Source organism: Magnolia sinica, chromosome 14 (genome assembly GCF_029962835.1).
Source record: "Magnolia sinica isolate HGM2019 chromosome 14, MsV1, whole genome shotgun sequence".
NCBI lineage: Eukaryota > Viridiplantae > Streptophyta > Magnoliopsida > Magnoliales > Magnoliaceae > Magnolia > Magnolia sinica.
The window spans coordinates 9,272,947-9,293,581 of record NC_080586.1 but is presented as its reverse complement, the minus strand read 5'-3'; the positions used below and the strand labels follow the sequence as shown (position 1 = coordinate 9,293,581).

Sequence of the window (20,635 nt, the reverse complement as noted above, 5' to 3'; positions counted from 1 at the left end):
GGGCTTTCAACCGGCCATGAGAGGGCACATCTCCCACCAAAGGAGTCCATGATCAGATGGACGGATGAAGAGAGAAATAAAGCCCGATGCCCACGTTCGATTGAGAAAAGAAAGGATTGAGATTGACGGCTAGGATCTTTCATATGCAGGGATGTGAGGTTTGGTCCATCCACACTCATGATTGAACCACGGGCCCCACTTGTCATACTAAAAACTAGCATGCGGTGAGTAGATTAAGATCCAGCTCACATGGTCTTTGTTGGGATCCACGCTGTCCGTTGATATGGCTAAAATCCCGGCCTTCCGTTTATAAGCAAGTGGACTTTCAAAACTGACATACGTTGAAAATCTCGTTTAACGTAAGTACAGAATCTCAAAAGTAAGCAATGGAAACGGATTGGCAGGTGTACCACACACCATATGGCTGGTATGCTGACGTCACCAAGTTCTATGGGTCCCATCACGAGGTATTTGTTATATCCAAACCGTCCTTTCATTCCGAGACCTCGTCCTAAGGCTTAAATCGAAAAATATGACAGATCCAAAGTTTAAGTAGACCACACTGTAAAAAGCAGTGGGGGTTGAACGTCTACCATTAAAACCCCATTAAAACCCTTTTGTGGTCACGGAAGTTTTGGATCAATATGATATTTGTTTTTTCTCTTCATCCAGGTCTGTGTGACCTTATGAACGGATGGGATGGAAAATAAACGTTATGGTGGGCCCTAAGAGTGAGAATCAATGTTCCCACTTCTATTTGTAGTGTGGTCCACTTGAGTTTTTGATATAACTTATTTTTGGTCTCATGCTCTAAAATGATCTGTGAAAATGGATCAACGGTTTGGATATAATAAATACATCATTGTAGGACTACGTTACTTTGATCTCCTTTGGACCGTTCGTACAACTCGGAGCTCGAGGATCGTCAGCGCTCGTCTTCGCACGACACCTACCCACACCAGAAAGGTCGATGGCGTGTGGTCCACCAGCCAATCCGCTTCCATAAGCAATCACTTGAAACTAATTGAAAGGGTAAAAATGTCTTGGCTTCTTTCGATTTAAATAGTAGAATTTAATGTGTATAATAATACCAACTATATAAATATTCCCTTTAATTAATATAGTTGGTACACCGTGCAAACCCTGTCAGAAAGAACCTTTTTGCTCAAGGACGCGGGGCCCACCTCTCGAATGATTCTGATCACCGCACACAAGCGCGAAGAACACGCGTCTCCGTTTCTAACTTCCACGTATATACAGATCGAATAATAATCAGCCACCGGGCCCACCACCATCGGTGGGCATTACACGTGTGAACCCCTGGCCCACTTGGATCCGAGGTTCTTTTTGTCGTTGTACATATATTTCCCTTACTCCGGCGGGGAATTCCTACCATACTCCGGCGGAACCAGGTGAATCATACTCGCACATATCTACCGTACCTGTGGTGAAATGCAGACCAATCCAGACAGGATGATGGACCAATATCATGACTGGAGTATTGCAGCCGTTTATTTTTTTGCCCTCTTGGACTTGGACAGTGACCATTTTCATTTCAAACATTCATTTGATGGCCACAGTTCAGACGGTTAGGATCATGGTTTGGTGTACATTCGTGGACATGACCCATCCATAGTGGGTCCCACGGCGTGGATTGCTTGGGTTGAGGTACATGCCTATTTAACAACTAGATCCATGCATGACTATGATTTACCGTACGGTTCGCTTACTTCAAGTGGATTCACCAATCTAGAACGTTGATCTGATGGATGGGCCATGTCCCGAAAAAATTTCAATTAGGAAGAATCTCGCAACCCAGTCTTTGCTAGTTTTTCCATTGAATGTGAACCATTGCTGCTTTGTTCCCCTTGGATTCATTTAGTTCAGTGGGATATGGTCCATCCATTGTAGATCACATCGGATCAACGGTTTCGATCACTGAATGGTAAGCCCCAGTTCTAGTAAGGTAGTACCGAGGACACGTTTATTCGATTCATGGATATTTGTAGGGTAATTTTTTACTATAGACGTGACCTTGCATCAACCTTCTTTCTTGTTACGTAACAAAATTTACTTACTAATTTAGACCTCTATCACTACACAACCAGCCTAATAAAGACAAAAACACCTATACTTTTTCAGCTGCTGTTATCTTCAGATTAAGGATAATTTGGTCCAAAAACTTTCTTTCCGAACTTTAAAAATTCACTTTTATAACATAAGTTCTCAGCCATTAAAAAAAAAAACAAAACACATAAAAAGTAAGTGTCTACATTGCTAATTTTTTCATATTTGTATAATGAGGTTCGCTGGAGTACATCAGGCGTATCTCAACAAGAGAAATCCAGATCATATGCATCGTATTTATACAATTTTAGGTAATCCAAACTGTTAATTTGATGAGATTCGCATGTGAGGCTTGCTGGAATGAAAATTTTCAAGATTTTAAAGATACCAAACTTTCAATCGATGACATATAGAGTAACAGTTAAAAGAGACGGTCCATGTTCAAAGAAAAAGGGTTAAACGATTGGAGTTTAATTATGAGATTTTTGACCAAATTGACTTGGTGATATTGTGAAACGCACCAAGAAGCATTGATTTACAAAATATTCTTTTTATGGTCATTTGACCACTTTTTGAAGAGTCAATGGAAAAAAAATGACCATACTTTAGAACTCAGTGCTCGTGTGAAGCCTCCTTTTCTTTTATCTTTATTGTTTTTGTAGGATTTTTTTTCTTTTCAAATGTTTCTTTTGGAACTCATTGCCACCCCTTCTATTGTATTTTTTTTTGGTGTATTGTCACTGCTATCAATTTTACCAATGTACATGCATCACCAACATCTTTTATAACTCTAAACATGAGTTTCTTTTTTACTCTAACAAGTACATTATTTAGAAATGAAAGCTATTAGTACATGAAAGTATTTTAAATGAATATGTATACATATATATTTCCAATTTCTTATAAATGAAAGCTACATTAGGTTCTGGATAAAGAGAGATAGCTGTAATTATTATCATGGGGAGAAGTGATCAGAAGGGATTTATAATGGAGATGATGATTGTGATTATCACATGGAAGACAATGAAATAAAATAAAATATGTATTGCCTTAACCAAAGTGTTTATCATTAATTTAGTGGGTCATGTTATCGTTCTCAAAAGTCTCTCTCCATTTCTCAATCTACCACAATATGCAAGATTGGCCCACATAGATGCATTTTCGCCTTTGAAAAATGTAAAAAATTTCAAAGATGTTAAATAAATAATAACTTCATATGATAAAATCAATGCCTTTATTGTATCATAATGAACTGTTATTTTAATTAATTTTCCATACCAATAATTCCTTGCTGGGGTCATTTAAGATGATAATATACATCTACTCTCTCGGCATTGAATTTGGGACATTTTTGATAACTTAGGCCATTCATGCGATAGAGACTCCTCTAGACGGGCGATTCTCCAAAAGAGAATTGGAAATTAAATATTTCAACGTTTTTATTATATAAATTTCATGCGACTGTCAATTATTAGAGCAAAATCGTCAAGTTATGGAACGGTTGAGGTGGACGCAGATTTGGTATTACCGCCACCAGACCTAGAGACGGAAACGGATTGAATACTCCACTGACACCAGCCATATGGCTGGTGGCCGGTGCTACGCAGATTTGGCACCACCGCCACCAGACCTAGAGACGGAAACGGATTGGCTACTCCACTGACACCATCCCTATAGCTGGTGGGCAGTGTTCTGTGGTCCCACCATGATGTATGTATATCATCCATTTCATTCATCCATTTTTAAAGATCATTTTAGGGCTTGATTATAAAAATGAGAGAGTTATAAATCTTAGGTGTACCACACCACATGAAAACAATAGTGATTGGAAATCCACATTAAAATCCTCATGAGAACTACTGTACAGTTTATTTGACATCCAATATCTTGATTAGGTCATATAAGCCCAAATGAAGGGAAAATACAAAAATCAACTTGATCCATAATGTTTATGCCTCTAGATTGTTTTTAATGCTTGATCCTGATTCAATACTGTTTCCTGTAATGTGGTTCACTTGAGATTGGGATATATCTCATTGGTCTTCTAACGTGAAATGATATCTAAAACTAGATTGACGGTTTAGGTGAAATATATAGATTATCGTGGGGCTTATAGAGCACCAACCACTTGCTGGTGTAGGGGCAGTAGCCAATCCGCTTCCGCTAGGTACAGACGGTCCTTGCGGCTGGTATGGAAGTAGATTGGCTGGTGTACCACACCCCTGCTGTATAGATGGTGTAATGACGTTAAGATCCGCGGGTCGTATCATGAGATATGTATTATATCCAAACCTTTAATCTATCGGAGAGCTCATCTTAAGGCTTGAGCCAAAAAATAAGACATATATAAAGATTAAGTCGACCACACTGCAAAAAGTAGTGAGGTGTGAAACGTCTACCATTGAAATCCTTTTGGGGTCATTGAAGTTTCGAATAAATATGAAATTTGTTTTTTCCTCTTCCTCAATGTATTTGTGACCTTATGGACATATCTATTATTTGTGATCTTATAAACATATTGGATGGAAAATAAATGTTACGGTGGCCCTATGAATTCTTTACGGGAAAAAAATATTATCCACGCTGATATTTTTGGTGTGGTCCATTTGACATTTGGATATGATTCATTTTTTTCCTAATGCTCAGACATGATTTCGAAAAAATGTATGAACGGTGTTGATATAATAAATACATTGGGCCCATGTAACTTTGTTATCCTTTGAGTCGTTAGTACAGCTTGGAGCTCGAGAAGCGTCGGCGCTCGTCTTCGCACGACACGTACGCACACCAGCTATATAGCTGGTGTGTGGTACATCAGCCAATCCGCTTCCTCCTGGCACGGCCTCTGTCGGGCCCACCGTGATTTATGTATTTTATCCATACTGTCCATCTATTTCAACGGGTTGGATGGCAAATAAACACTCCGGCAGCACCCAAGAAGTTCTTAATTGTGGATATTCAATCACAACTGCTTCGTGTATGGTGTGGTCAAACCAAGTTTTGGAAATGCTTCATTTTTTGAATATTTCACTAAAATCATCTGTTAAAACAAATGGACGGCGTGGATGTAAGGAAAATAGATGAAGGTAAGCCCCACAGTCAGGTATCCACCATGGATCCGCCGAAGCCGCGCCCCATAAACCCGAGTAGACTGAAACGAGAAGGGGAGAGATAGCTCGAAAGCGACTCGGAACAGAAACTGGGCGTTAGTCCAACCTCCTCAACGCTCAACCCTCAACGCTCTCCTGCTGCTCGACATTTGCGCAAACATCTAGTCTGCGAGCGAGAGAGAGATACATCTAGTCTGCGAACGAGAGAGATGAAATACGTTCTGGTGACTGGTGGCGTCGTGAGCGGCCTAGGCAAAGGCGTGACTGCCAGCAGCATCGGCGTCGTACTGAAAGGATGCGGCCTCCGCGTCACCTCCATTAAAATAGGTCCATCTCTCTTGATACATATCGTCCTATGCTTTTGATAGATGCAACCATTTTTAATCCTTTGGGTGTTAGAATTGTACTACTGTAATACCATTGATTAGGAAAATGGGTGTTATTTGTCAGAGGAATAGGTTGTAGATACCAGCTTCGTTGTTTCGCGTTTGTGATTCCTTTGTATCATGTTAATGGTTTTCGGCATAAATCTACGTGTTTTGTTTGCTTTTCTAATACATATGATGTTTTTTCACAGTGCAGAATTTCTCAGGGAAATACGGATTTTCATCTCATTATTTCCTTTTTAAAAGTTTTTTTGGAGGATTTATCACTTTATTTTTTCATTCACTTCGGTTGCTAAAGCTTATTTGAAGAAAAAAAAAAATGCTTTTTAAGGATTCAGATATCTGTTTCTCTCTCTCTTTTTATTTTTAGTTTTTAAGAGCGTTGATTTGTGGTTCGTTTGGATGCACCATTAATTGAATTCCAATCATGTTGAAATAATTTTAACTGCTTTTTGAGGTTTAAGTTCTTTAGTATCGAATGCTCAGGATTGAGTTTACATATGCATCCACAGTTCCAAAGGTAGCCTAGTGTTGGATGGTTTTGGCTTTGATGCATAAATTTTGTTTAGTGCTGTTTTCTGTTTCTTTATAATTCTTGATTGAAACAAGTGGCATTTTTTGCCCTGAGCTGTCAAGAGTACTGGGGGCTCACCTTTCAGTGATTAAGCTGTTCATTGCATAGGCAATACAACAATCTCTGCTGTCAGATGATCCTAGGCAATCTGATTGCTTGCTTGTTGTGATAACACTGGAAAACAGGGTTTTGTGGTTTGTGGCTGACAGCGGGTGACGATAGGAACCATACGGTTGTGGTGACGATGGACTGCAGACTGATGGTGTGTGGAGTGCTAACGGCAAGTGATGATGGGGACTGTGAATACAGAGGCCGTTGGTGCACAAGAATTCAATGATTAATGGATAAGATTAACGGCTCTGATACCATGATAACATTGGAAAGACGAGAGATTTTGGAGAATTCTCCAATGGTTTTCTATATATTTGCTTTACCCAAATGGGGCTTATATATATATACAATGTTTTTACAAGAAAGATATTAATGGAATTCAATGGATATACATGAAAAGGAAATCGGTCACGAATCTCTATCATGTTGGTGGGTAGTTAATAGTTGCAGTGAATGGTTCACATGTATATTACAGGCCCAACTGGACATATAGGATCATCTAATGGGGGTATGCACACACACATGCATACAGACATACACGGTATCTCCCATCTACGCAGAGGCCTACGTATGAACAGCTTAGATCACCGAAAGGTGGGTACAATATGTACATTTTTTGGGCTGAGAAAATTCCACGATTGAAGATTGCATCTTTCATTGTTCTGATCTACTAGGGCAGTATTTGGTGACACTGATCTTAGTTAATAATAATTATGTATTAGAGTTTTTTTAGGGATTAAAAATAATCTTGATAATCAACAAAGTATATAAACAATAATACATAATGCATAATTACTATTAATTTAAATGAGACTAACTCATTTTTAAGTGGCACCCAAACAGGCCCTGATATTTTTTAGGTGAGTACAGCCTTTCTAACATTTCTTTCACTGATTTTATGTTTGTGGATTTAATTTTTATAGGTTTTGTCAGTCGTGCATGTTTTCTCTGTAATATTTTTTTCTTCTGTTTAATGTGGTTTTTGTTTTGCAGCTCTCCCTCCCTCCCTCCCTCCCTCCCTTCCTCTCGATCTCGATCTCAAACTTTTTCTTGTGGAAATGTAAATTTTGGTTTTCATTGTATTCTTTTGTTGATTTATCATTCAAGGGTTTTGGTGTGAATATTCTTTTCTCCTCCTTTTTTTGAAACATCTTTACTGACTGCAAATTCATGGATTTTGGAGCGAGTGCCAATTTCTTCTCACGGTCCTCTTTCTTCTTCGTGTTTAATTGGTATAGGCGTTCAAGGGTTTCTTCCAAAACATAGATGTTCTTTTTCAATTCTTTCTTTCTTTGTTGTTCATCAAATTTTCATTGATGTTTTCTAGTTAGATGTAGACTTTCTTAACTATATTTTATTCTGCTCCCGATCTAGTATTGTTGGTTTTGCGTGTAACTTGCATTTAGTTGCCCTCCTTTGTATTATTTCTTTCATTTATTTGGTTTCATTCATTTTTGTGGTTTGTATTACTGGATTTTTGTTGTGAGATCAATTTCAATGTCTTCTTGTCGAGTATCCTTGGATTCAGTGTCACATCACTGAGGTTGTACCTACCCATACGCCCCTTCATATCTTTCTGATTAAGCATTGCTGTGTATGAATGCAGATCCATACTTGAACACAGATGCTGGAACCATGTCTCCCTTTGAACATGGGGAGGTTTTCGTTCTTGATGATGGTGGCGAGGTTTGGCTTCTTCCACATTTGTCTGATTTAAACAGTGAAGCAACTGAGCTGCTTGGCCGATCAGTTTTATTGCAATAATGTTCATCAATCTTTTTAGCAATGTGTATCACGAGTTCATATCATCATACGATTTGTTGAATATAGGTTTACATGACTATTTGTATTAAAATAAACCCTAATTTAATGTTTTTGCGAGTGTAGTAAATAGCGGTTGCATATTGCGTACTGTTCAGCCCTCTGTAGCTACACAATACTTCTATTTTTTTAATTTAGAAATTAAAAAACATGATAAATAGTAAGAAAAAAGCAAAAAATGCCTAAAAAATGAAAGATGATTCATTTTTCAAGTACAAGCATGTTCAAAAAAGTTAATAATTATCACATATCAAAAATCAATCCAGACATAAAAACTTTTAAACCAAATCAAATAATTATCACATTAATGACTTTCTAAGCAAACCACTTTAATTAATAGTCTAATTGAAACTACAAGTCACAACTCACAGGCATGAAAAGGAAATAAAAATTCCACTGGTTAAGAGTATTAATTACAATACAAATGTCATCAATACAAAGAGGGGTTTTCGAAAACCCTCTTTCGAAACCCTTTTTCTTTTATGTTTAGTTTTAAAGGTTTTTTAATACGTGAATTTCACACCAACTTTAACAAAGGATCACCATCATTTTAAGTGAAAGTGAACAACGAAAGGTTTGATTTTAACTCTACATTTAAGTTTTTCATGATGTGAATTTTACACCAATTTTAACAAACAAAGCTTTAAAAATAAAAAATAAAAATTATAGCGTACGCTACAAATGCTACATGCTACTTAGTTGTAGCGTACACTACAATCCCTGTAGTGTATGCTACAGGGTATTTAGCTATGCTATGTAGCACTATGGCTGTGCTATGCTATGTAGTGAACGCTACCGCCACTCAATGAGCGCAATTTGAAACACTGGTTTTGCATGTGTTTATTTCATCATCATTATCATCATCATCCAAGCCCCATCCCAATTAATTAGGGTTGGCTGCATGAATCCTGTTTACCAGCTGGGATATGGGTTATACGACTAGAAAGAAATGAGCGTTGCTTCAGGAATGTTAACCAGCAGTGCAGTCAGGTCTTCAGCAAAGCCAAATCGTTAGTTATTGAATGGGCTCTATCTTCAAAGATAGTGGGGATGTTCCTGGAAAATTGGGGGGATTTGTAAGCTATTCGGTTTAAGTTTTTTGTATAGTTTTGAGCTTTTGCTCTTAATAAAATCATCACCGTTTCAAAAAAGAAAAAGAAAAAACTGTCAGTTAGACCATAGGTCAAAGTCTTTTCTGCAATATTGTTCTGTGATTGCATGTGTTTATTTATACTTTTTGTCCCCACTCCTACCACTTTCCATGTCCCATTTGCCATTTGCCATTTGCAATGTCTGCTTCATTATCAATTTAGTCTTTACAACTTTTACAATTATCTATACTCGATTTTTCACTCAAAAGGTTGATTTGGATCTGGGAAACTATGAGCGCTTCTTGGATGTGACACTTACTAGAGAAAACAACATTACTACAGGAAAGATATATCAGGTGCTTATTCTTCATGTGAATTTGAAAATGTTACTTTCATATCATTATGCGTTTTATAAGCAAACTGTTGCAAGTTTCTCTCAATGTTGTTATAATAATCAATCAACTTGCTACTGCTTCAGTCCGTTATCGACAAGGAAAGGAGGGGCGATTATCTTGGAAAGACAGTTCAGGTGATCTGGATACCCATGACAGAATTATTCAGTCCTTTTCTCCTGTTCTCATGCATGAAGATTGAATAGTAATGTAGGTTACATCATCTTTGAAGATTAGTCTTGTAACAGCTACATTCAGTGTCTTCCAGGTTGTTCCACACATCACCGATGCCATTAAAAACTGGATTGTATCTGTATCCCTTATTCCTGTTGATGGAAAAGATGGCCCAGCAGATGTGTGCGTGATAGAATTGGGTGGAACCGTCGGTAAGCTTTATGAAGCTTCTACTAGTGGCTATGATCACATGGTGCTCTTTGCTTTCATAATGCTGCAAATACTTAAGTTACTTTGGGCATTTTTTCACTTTTTATTAATTGCAACTTCGTCTTCTTTTTTGTACTAGGCGACATTGAATCAATGCCATTTATTGAAGCATTGCGTCAGCTATCATTTACTGTTGGTAAGTCTGCAATCTTTGTTTTCTGACCCGATTTATGATCACCATCACTATCCTTTTTTACTTAATGTATTTTCCCAGGACAAGACAACTTCTGCCTCATTCATGTGAGCCTGATACCAGTACTGGGTGTAGTCGGTGAACAAGTAATTTTTCTTGCCTTGATTTTTACTTTAAATGTGTATTGGTCCTATTGGAGGGTTCAAGGCATCATTGTTTATTTGCGTACTATTTTGGCTTTACTCTGCAATGATAGTCAACATTGGATGTCATGTTCTATAGGCATGCCTTTTACTTACTAGATTACATCTTCCTTCTTCTTTCTGTTTGTCTAGAAAACAAAGCCTACCCAACATAGTGTGCGGGAATTGAGAGCATTAGGCTTGACTCCACATCTGTTAGCATGTCGCTCAGCTCAGGTATTTCTCATTAATAGTCAGCATCTAAGTGCGATTGTTGATCTTAGATGCTGTTTTCTTCAACCTTTTTTCTTTTCTACTGCAAAAATCTAAAATAAGTTTACCTTTAAAAAAGAAAGAAAGATAAAAAGGTTACTTTGATTGCATATATGGAATGATCAACATAAAGGAATGCTCTGGTTTAATTGGAAACTTTCAATGCTATATTTTGAACATCTCCATGTTTTTGTGACTAACTTTTTCCCCCCTTTCTCAAAATTTCCATTTGGCAAATGTCTAAAATGCATCACTGAATGCAGGGAGCTGATCCAGTGCCTCTAGAGGCATGCAGGTACATCTTCATGCCATTGCCACACATGCGGCAATTGCAATAAGTAGAGAGATTGGAACTGGTTCATTCAGTAGGTCCTAGTGTATAGGCCATGGATCAAAATCACACTGTTTTGATGATCAGGACCCTTCAATGTTATGTTGTCTAGGCTGCATTTGGACGCACAAGTGAAATGAATTGCAGACATTCATTTTAATCAATAGAGATGACAATAACTAGTGACTAGCTTCTGCAATGAGAATGTAGTCGTCAAATTGTAGTTACCTTCATCTTCCAACTTGTAACTTTCGCAATTTGGAGCCTTGAGGCCCTTGACCTTGAATATGAGCGTCAAGGTAGGAAATTACAATTTTGTTATTCTAACTTTGTTAGAATAATAATTGCAATTCATTTAATGCTCTCAACACCCCATCAGAGTGTCAGCTAGTTTTGGTGCCAATATAGTTTGCAGGATAGCTCTACGGATCTTGTGATAGGAAAGGTTCAGTGGTATAGTGACCCCAGTGATAACATTATTTTCATGTAGCAGATCACATGAACAGATTTACAAATAACATTATGAACTTCTTCTTTGGTATAAACCATGAAGGAGATCATAAAAAGCTGTTAAGAAAGAGATGAAAAACCATATGATTTATTACTTATGAGAGACCATTTATCTGGTGGTTAATCAACTTCAGTTGTTCATGAGAAATCCAGCTGTAGGCACTCTGACAGTTTAGTTGCACATTTCTTACATCCTTTGATTTTTATGGTGACAAATGCGCGCACGCGCATGTGGGTGTTAATATTTATCTTTGTACTCTCGTCATCTAAACCTTAACCTTATCCCAACTAATTGAGTCAGCTATAGGAATCCTGTTTTGCCATTCCACTCTATCAATGACTATAGCCTCTATTAACTTAAACCATACATCATCGAATCTTTTTTACCTTTGTCCTTTTTGGGCTTTCCCCTTGCCCTTTTATAGCTTTCAACTCGAACCAACTCACTACCGGTGTGGTTCTTAGTCTCTGATGCACATGGTCAAACCATCTAAATCCACTTTCCATCATCTTATTACCCATTGGAGCTGCTGTTAAGTTCCCTTGAATGCATTCATTTTTTAATTTATCCTTCCTCGTCTTGCCACTCATCGACCTCAGCATTCTCATTTCAGCTACACTCATTCTATGCATTTGTTCCTGGATTGCCCAACATTCCATCCCATAAGGTATGGCTGGTCTTAAGACTGTCTTATAAAATCTCTCTTTCAGTTTGGTTGGTATGTGGCGATCACATAATACTCCAGAGGTGCATCTCCACTTCCATCCACCCAGCTCTAATTCTATGAGAGCATCCTTCTCAATCTTGATCTTCTCATGAATAATTGATCCAAGATATCGGAAATGGTAATTTTGGTGTACTTTTTGTCTATAAGTCCTAACTAATTCCTTGTTCCAACTCCTGTTGTTACTAAAATTGCATTCCATATACTTTTTTTTTGGCTAATTTTAAAACCTAAAATTTGAAGCATCCTTCCATAGTTCTAGCATTGCTTTTACCCCTCCCTTCCCTCGTCAATCAAAACTATGTCATTTGCAAACAACATACACCACAGGATCTCTTCATCCAAATGCCTGATTAAGTCATCCATAACCACTGCAAAAGATATGGACTCAACATCGATCCCCGGTATAAACCTATTGTAATTGGTTATCTCCACTAGTGATCCTCACACGAGTTAGTGCTTCCTTGTACATGTTCTTAATCATGTCAGTATATCCTTTTGAAACTCTCTCTCTCTCTCTCTCTCTCTCTCTCTCTCTCTCTCTCTCTCTCTCTCTCTCCACACATGCCCAATTATCTCTCAAAGGACCCTATCATATGCGTTCTTGAAGTCAGATAAAGACAATGTGGAGATCCTTTCTCCTTTCCCCAAACGTCTCTATTGACCAAGGAAATAGCCTCAATGATTGACCTCTTTGGCATAAATCCAAACTGATTTTCTGATGCATTTGTCTCACCACTTTATCTTTGATCATGTTTTATTTGTCTAATCTCGCTTCTACATATTTTTTTTCTTATCACATTATTCGTTGTGTCACCTTTTTCATGTAATGGTTAGCACTTGGAATTGACATCTATTTGTGTTAATTTTCAGCCTTTACTAGAGAATACGAAGGAGAAACTCTCACAATTTTGTCATGTTCCAGTGAGTGGTTTCCAACCTGGAATTGTCTTTATGCTTTCTTCAATTGTTTCTGTTTATTACCCAACGAGGTTTGGGCGAATGGTCTTCACCATAAGTTTGCTCCCTATAGGTGAGGGTTCGATTCCCCTCCTTGGCTTTACCTGATACACATGGTTGTGGGTGATTGCGTGTATCCGCAGGGATTAGTCTCACTTCAAAAAAGAGGTGGGGACACCTTGTGTCTTCAAAAAAAATAAAAGTAAAAAAAATAAATAAAATGTTTCTGTTTATCAGTTATATTGTGTTTATTATGTAGCTTCATTTCCATACATTTTTTTTATAGATGTACCTTTTGTTCTACTTTTGGCGATGCAATAGTACAAAGTTATACGATTGTATTGCCAAAAGTTGAAAGATGACTGTATCTATCTAAAAGGTGGGTGTATCTATCAATTCCCTTGTTGTTACTATCAATCAATTACTACTACTACTACTACTACTACTACTACTACTATTATTTTTTGTGTTTCTCAAACTTGGGGATTTTGTTTCTTTTCTGTAGGTGGGGAATATTCTCAATATCCATGATGTTCCAAACATATGGCATGTTCCTCTTTTACTTCGGGTGTGTCCATAGTCCTCCTTTGGTGTGCAGAACTTAAGTGTGATAGATGTATATTTGCACTACGTGTTGCATTGTTAATATTTGAAGCTAGGACTGCCTGTAAATTCTTCTTCTCATGTTCTCTTCATAATGCTGTGACCTCAATCTTATTGCAGAACCAAAATGCCCATGTTGCCATTTCGAAACAGCTAAACTTTCTAAGGTAAAATGATTATATTTCTTTTGCCATCAAATGAAGTTTGCACACATTTTTCTGAATGAACATTTATATCAGACTGTGTTTGGATGTACTAATCAATTGAATTGCAATAATATGTTTAATGAAGTGGAAATGACCAAATTGCAGTTACCTTGGTTCATATCGAGGGAATAGGCAAGATTACTCACATTTATATTACTTTCAAGTTGGACTTGAAAGGACCTGAGCAATTTGGTACCTCTCTATTCTTAATTGAACCCATTATTTTAGTTCAGGTGCATCCAAACACAGCGTTACTGACAAGTTAAAAAATTATTGATGATATACCTGACTGGTTAATGCATTCTATTTCAGCATAGCTACACACCCTGATTTACATGAGTGGACAGAGAGGGCCGAGACTTATGACAATCTCACCAATTCTGTTTGTATTATTAACAACCAATCATTCTGTTCTTTTATAGCATTTCTGTCCCGGTAATAATACAAGTGGAAGTGCTTCTTTGTGCAGGTGAAAATTGCTATGGTTGGGAAGTACATTGGTTTACAAGATTCTTATTTATCTGTACTGAAGGTGTGGAATTATCCTTTGCAAATCATACCACTGAAAATGTGATGGGTTTTGAAATTGAAAGGGTGTCTAACATGTCATTTTGATTTGGAATATGGGACAACATGCAGCTTTTAGTGGCTACAATGCTGCCTTTCTTTACCTAACAATGTCTTACTGGAAATTGAAACACAGGACTAGTGAAAATGGTTTGTGAGGTTGTCTATTTGCCTTAAAAATTTATTACCAAAATGAAGGAAACCGCAATTTTGTGAATACATTATGTAAATGCAGGTTTTTGGACCCATATTATTGTACATGTCACACATGCAGGCCCCACATGGACAAACAACTATTTTGTGAATCGTCTGATCACAAAGTCCACATGTATGACCAAGTGGGGCCTGCTTGTGTGACACATGCATTCATGTGAGGTCCATGTGTCGTCTTGCATGGCACTCTTTTGAAGGCCATAAGATTTTGGAGGTCCTGTGTACTTGCCCATAGAAGTTACTGTTTAATAGCAGCATCCGTGTACTGAAAGTTGGGTATGCCGTGTGTGTGTCTTTCAACTGTGGGTATCAAGTATCAACTACAGTATCTCATTAGTGTGGTTTGGAATTATCATCTGTTGTACTTTTGGTAATAGACACCTATTAAGTTGATTTTCTTTGGGAATCTTAACTTCGGTGTACTTCTTAGGGAGTGTAAATAGTGAGAGAGACCTGATATGCTCAAGTTTGTGACGTATCATGAGAATTGTGGCTCTGTTTGTGTTGCAGGCGCTTCTTCATGCCTGCATCGCATGTTCTTTGAAGCCATCAGTTGAATGGATTGCAGCTTCCGACCTTGAAGATGAGAGTGCAAAACTGGTATGTGCTCTTTAGGTCATGGAATCATTCTTTCATGCAGAAAATGCCTTATACTGAGCCACGGTTTTCTCATACAGACACCACAAGCGCATGCCGCTGCCTGGGAGACTCTTAGGGTAAAAAATTTAAATGGACAAGTTCTTTTTTAGTAACTTGATATTTTCATGCTTGAAGAAAATCCAATCATGAGTCATCACCATGAAGACCTCTTATTGACGAGATGCTTGTTTCCAGAGTTCTGCATGTGTTCTGGTTCCTGGTGGATTTGGGGACCGTGGAGTGCAAGGAATGATATTGGCTGCAAAATATGCCAGAGAGAATGACGTTCCGTATCTTGGCATTTGCTTGGGAATGCAGATTTCTGTGATCGAGTTTGCTAGATCTGTCCGCAACCATCTCCTTTTCCTTTTATTTCTATGGGCACGATAAGAATGCTGGCCTTAGTGTCTGACTTTTCTTTTCCATGAAACTTGGTCAGGTTTTGGGTTTGGAAAGAGCAAACAGTGCAGAGTTTGACCCCGATACGCCTGACCCTGTTGTAATTTTCATGCCAGAGGTAAGTAGTGTTTGTCATTAGCGGTTAGTGACTAATGTTGAAACGACCAAACACCCTCTTATCTATTCTGAACTTCTGTCCATTTTGAATCCACATGCAGGGATCAAGAACACATATGGGAAATACCATGAGACTAGGATCTCGAAGAACACTCTTCCAAACTCCTGATTGTATTGCTTCGAAGCTGTATAACTCGGATCCTTGACACCTTGCTAGCCTGGAAATACACCTTTTTTTTTTTTTGAAGAGTCTGGAAATACACACATGCATACGATAAATGATAAACAGCACATTATCACAAGAAGAAACATACAATTTTCAATCAGAATTTACTTCCCAAGAAACTGCACATGTGAGGCCTAACCTGTTGGCGATCCAAATCATTAACGTGGTAGGTCCTATGGCAAATGTCAGATGCCCTAAAACTCTCCTCAGTCATGATGATCCTGTCTGATCAGGAAACGACATCTTCATTGCTAGGTCATCTGACAGAGGAGATTATGGGGCAAGGCCCATCAAATGGAAGGGTCCACCAGATGAACATATTAGGTTACTTAAAAGAAGGGCCTCACCTCCACCATGCTGGGTCATAAAAAAGGCCATCCCTTTTGATTGAGCATATCATACAATACCTTGTATCATAATTTAGGTAAAACCATCCATCCTTTGAAATATATGAATGCTTTCATGCTCTGTAGGCACTTGATTTAATAAATGGTCTGATAATGATCTTTGCTTTTGGTATAATTTTTGCATCAAAGCGAATGAACTCTTGTTCTTTTATAGGTACCAAAATTCTGCCTATGTGGATGAGCGTCATCGGCATAGATTTGAGGTTAGTTTTGAAATTAGATTGAGTGGCATGGCACCCCGTAAGGCCTTTTTTCCTCTTCTTCTTTTCTTTTTTGGTGCATTGTTAGATATAAGGTAATACTCTTAACCGTTGAGGAAGTGAAAGCTTGTTAGATTCGAATTTCATTTACACTAGAGCCTTTTGCATCATTTTTCTCCTATGTTCGGCTTATAGAATCTCTGCGCTATAGGTGAATCCAGATCTTATCGGCAAATTGGAAGAGGCTGGTCTGCGGTTTGTTGGAAAGGATGAAACTGGAAAAAGAATGGAGGTATTTTTGTAGTTAATGAGCATAGTGAATATCATGTCCCCAACTAGAAATGTGAATGTATGAGCAGATTTATGTGAATCCTTACCATTACATTTAATGAGCAGATTTTGGAGCTGCCAACTCATCCTTACTATGTAGGGGTGCAATTTCATCCAGAATTCAAATCAAGACCCGGAAGGCCTTCAGCTCTATTTTTAGGTACACTACTGGGCGAAGCAGCACCTGACAATTTGAAAGTTCTGAGTGATCTTAGTTCTATTTTTATTTCATTGTGGAGCAAGATTTCATTATGAATTAGCCACCATCTCTTAAACGGTGTCACTCATCCACCATACAAGTAGATAAACCTTGTCAATCCTGGCTGTCTAGATCCTTGGCCCCATCGCCAATGGAGCAAAACCCAAAAATCACACTTTTTGGACAATCTTAACCATCTGTTATTGGCAATTGAATTTTGAAAGCTGACTGTTTTCCTTTCACTGTCTATTTGATGGCGGTCACCAATTCGATGGCTGGATCAATCAATGGGCCCAAAATATTCTATTTGGGATTAAAATGGATGAATGCCATTTGTCCTGTGGATGAGTTACCACCATTTAGGAAAAATGCACAGCAGAGCCTAGTCCATTATATATCACAAATGCATCTCAACCGACTTCAACAACTCAACAAGGGTGGGCTGCTTTATTTAAAAGACTGCTGGGCACATATATCAATTCTAGCATCGGATAGGCCTGATTTCTTGTGTTTTGGTATTTTTCTTTGCTAAATAGTCTTTTTTATATATAGATACACTTTCCTTTTCTTTTCTTCTTTTCTTCTTTAAATTATTATTATTATTATTATTATTTTTATATAAATGTCATTAGAAACTAGAAAGTATGAACTCCCTGAAGTCTGATTATGAGACAAAGGACAATCTGGAGATCGAGGTTCCTGCCCTGATGATTAAAAGAAAACTCAACTGAAATGGACTTTTATTCTCCCTCCAAACCATGATCACCGTGGATGTCAGCCTTTAGGCATCAGAAAATTGCCACCTTTACATTTTTAGCATATTTGGACAGATTTCAATTATGAGCTCCACATGATTCCAGTTCTGAGTGCTTTTAAAAGCATTTTGTTATATTAGAACCCCAATCATCCATTTTTATGAGTTACTATTCCTGTTTTAATAGTTAATTTGTTGCAATTATAGGTCTTATATTGGCAGCGATAGGACAGTTGGAGGCATCTCTCAGCAAACTTCCCAATGGAAATTAGTATGAATTTTCAGTGCGGTAAATCATTCATGAGGTAAACCAATTCAATGTTGAAAGAACGAATTTTAATTGAGTTTCTATTAATTGAAGTATACTTCAAAGAAATCAAAATATCGGCCGATATTTTCAGTATTGCAGGTCAGCGATACAAAACCATTCAGGAATATGAAAAATTCCCATTTATTGACGTGCATATGCGCTGACATTTTGCGATATTTGTTATATTTTCTATATATCATCAATGTTTGGGTGATATTTGTGGTATTTCAACTGAAACCCAGCATAAATAAGTGAAAATCAGAAAAAAGTTAACAATAAAATAGTAGTTTTTGTCCATCTTTTTGGGGATTCTGTGGCTGTGTTTTAACAACTCCATTCGAGTTGTTTTGTATCAGAACACGAATTTGGTGGAGAAATCACAATCAAAGAGGGCTTTTTGCAGTCATAGGTTTTTTCTGACAGCTCTTTTTTTTTTTTTTTTTTTGTCCCCTAGACAATGGGTACGATTATGCATTCCTCCCCCGACCCCCCTTTTGTGTTCTGAGTTCTGAATGTGTTATCATTTCTCTTAACATCTATAAAAGTTCCACTGAAAAAATCCACTAATTTTCTGAAGTTTCCTTAATGTTTCCCTTAGCTGTATTTTACATGATACATACGATATTTCTGGATGTTTCCCAAGATATTTTTGGATCCAAGGATGTAATACATAGTGCGATACCGACTGCTCATGGAGGGGAGACTTCAGAACTAACATCTTTGAATACATCTGTCTCCTAGCATATATATCGAAGGCTTTTTGAGTCCTTACGGGCCTGTTTTGGATGGACCCTAGAAGATGGCTGCAGAATAATGGCACGGGCGCATCTGCACATGTGGGAAGTGGACTGTTTGGCTACTGAAATTTGTGGTTTGCAGGATGCTCACAGCTATTCTGTGCACAATTTTGGCCCCATATTAGGATGGGTTAAAAGTAGAAATCTTGTTAATCTGTTAATTGTTGTTATCTTGTACTCATTTTTGGTCTATCAAAGCTGTCCAATCTTGGGTCCTATCCATGTTAGGCCCAATGAGGCTGAAGAGAAGGCTCCAAGGGAAGGGCTTAATTTATCTTTTCCAACACCCGTTATCCTCATTATTGTGGGAAAATGGTGTTATGTCTGGCAGGTGGCTAATTCCTTCCATCCCGTGGCTCTTCCTATGCCATTTTACATGGAGTGGTGCAATCCAGTTTAAACCAGGGTTTGGAAATCAGCTTTGGTGTCCAGCTGTTTCAGGTTGATACTGCTATATCGTTCATTTGTGATGCTGGTACATATTGGGTAATATGTACTGGTTTTGGACGATATGTCAAAGATGGAGTTTAAACTTATTGTTTAATCATGTCGTCAAGGACCCAATAAATTAGCCAAAACTGTTGCCAAAGAGGGTGTTGGTGATATCAATGGGTGGAGTCAATCTTGACCCCATGGACCTCATGATCTTAGTCGAGCCCGGCTAATTACTATTCGGGCTAGAACCTTTAGCCCATCCTGACTCTAGGAGGCTAGACCTGAGCCTGACCTGCGATGGGCCAGGCCTGAAAAGCCAACAGGCTGGCCTGACCCATTGACAACCTTAATGGTAGAGAATCTTGATGCATCATAAGCAACTTCACTCTCCCTTGATGTTCATGCTTTTTAAATAGAAAGTTTCATCATTCATAAAATAATTGCTGTGGAAGAGAAACTAATTTGCATTCATGGTTGGAAAATATTTAATGATGCATTGAACCTAACTTCTAGTGTAGTTGGACCCCCCACTTCTACAGGTGGACCTTGAGCATTTATGTTTTAGCTGCAGGCATAGATAGTCTATGCTGCTACGAGGATTACAATATAGAGAGATGCTCAAACAGGAAGGATTGCAATATAGAAGGCTATTTACTGATCGTAACATCAAACATAGCAGTTTTTGTACCAATAGTATGTATCAAATCTGTTATCCTCCTTTCATCCATAGCTGTTTTCTTTCTTATGATTTTGGTTGCTTCAAGAACACAATAAATTGTAATTGATCCCCGAATTGGGATTGAAATTGCATGTTTGGAAAAAACACTTAGGCCAGGCTTCAAACTCAGATTTTTCATGCTCTCAATGGAGATTTCAAATTGGTAGACAATGGATTTTGTTGCTTCTCAGTTAATATTGTAATTGCTATTTTTGTGATGGACATGTGGTGATATATGCTCTTTTGTGAGGATCAGCAAATCAAAGTGATGAGATTTTAAGCTGAGTCGCTCGAAAACTTACTCCTTAGCATGATCGAGTCTTGAATTGACAAGAGTCGCCAAGTAGGCTTGGTGACTGACTCGATGCGACTTGTAGTGAATTAAGCTGATGTGGTTTAATGGAT

The 20,635-nt window shown here is 37.9% G+C and overlaps 1 protein-coding gene across 5 annotated transcripts; it reads left to right on the top strand.

Annotated features, from left to right (window-relative positions):
• Window positions 1-5,241: 5,241 nt before the first annotated feature.
• Window positions 5,242-20,401, top strand: LOC131224787 (uncharacterized). Of its 5 annotated transcripts, XM_058220154.1 has the most exons (23): window positions 5,245-5,504; window positions 7,855-7,934; window positions 9,430-9,516; window positions 9,639-9,689; window positions 9,821-9,938; window positions 10,076-10,132; window positions 10,211-10,275; window positions 10,465-10,548; window positions 13,024-13,074; window positions 13,616-13,678; window positions 13,834-13,880; window positions 14,232-14,301; window positions 14,389-14,451; window positions 15,210-15,299; window positions 15,377-15,415; window positions 15,534-15,683; window positions 15,778-15,855; window positions 15,956-16,041; window positions 16,642-16,690; window positions 16,899-16,979; window positions 17,084-17,177; window positions 18,178-18,275; window positions 20,084-20,401. In XM_058220154.1, the coding sequence occupies exons 1-22, from the start codon at window positions 5,387-5,389 to the stop codon at window positions 18,240-18,242; spliced, it is 1,686 nt and encodes a 561-aa protein (XP_058076137.1). In that variant the 5' UTR covers window positions 5,245-5,386; the 3' UTR covers window positions 18,243-18,275; window positions 20,084-20,401. The 5 variants fall into 5 exon arrangements, with proteins under 5 accessions (XP_058076141.1, XP_058076138.1, XP_058076140.1 ...); XM_058220155.1 differs by lacking the exon at window positions 13,024-13,074 and having other exon boundaries at window positions 5,243-5,504; XM_058220157.1 differs by lacking the exon at window positions 15,534-15,683 and having other exon boundaries at window positions 5,243-5,504.
• The last annotated feature ends 234 nt before the right edge of the window (window positions 20,402-20,635 follow it).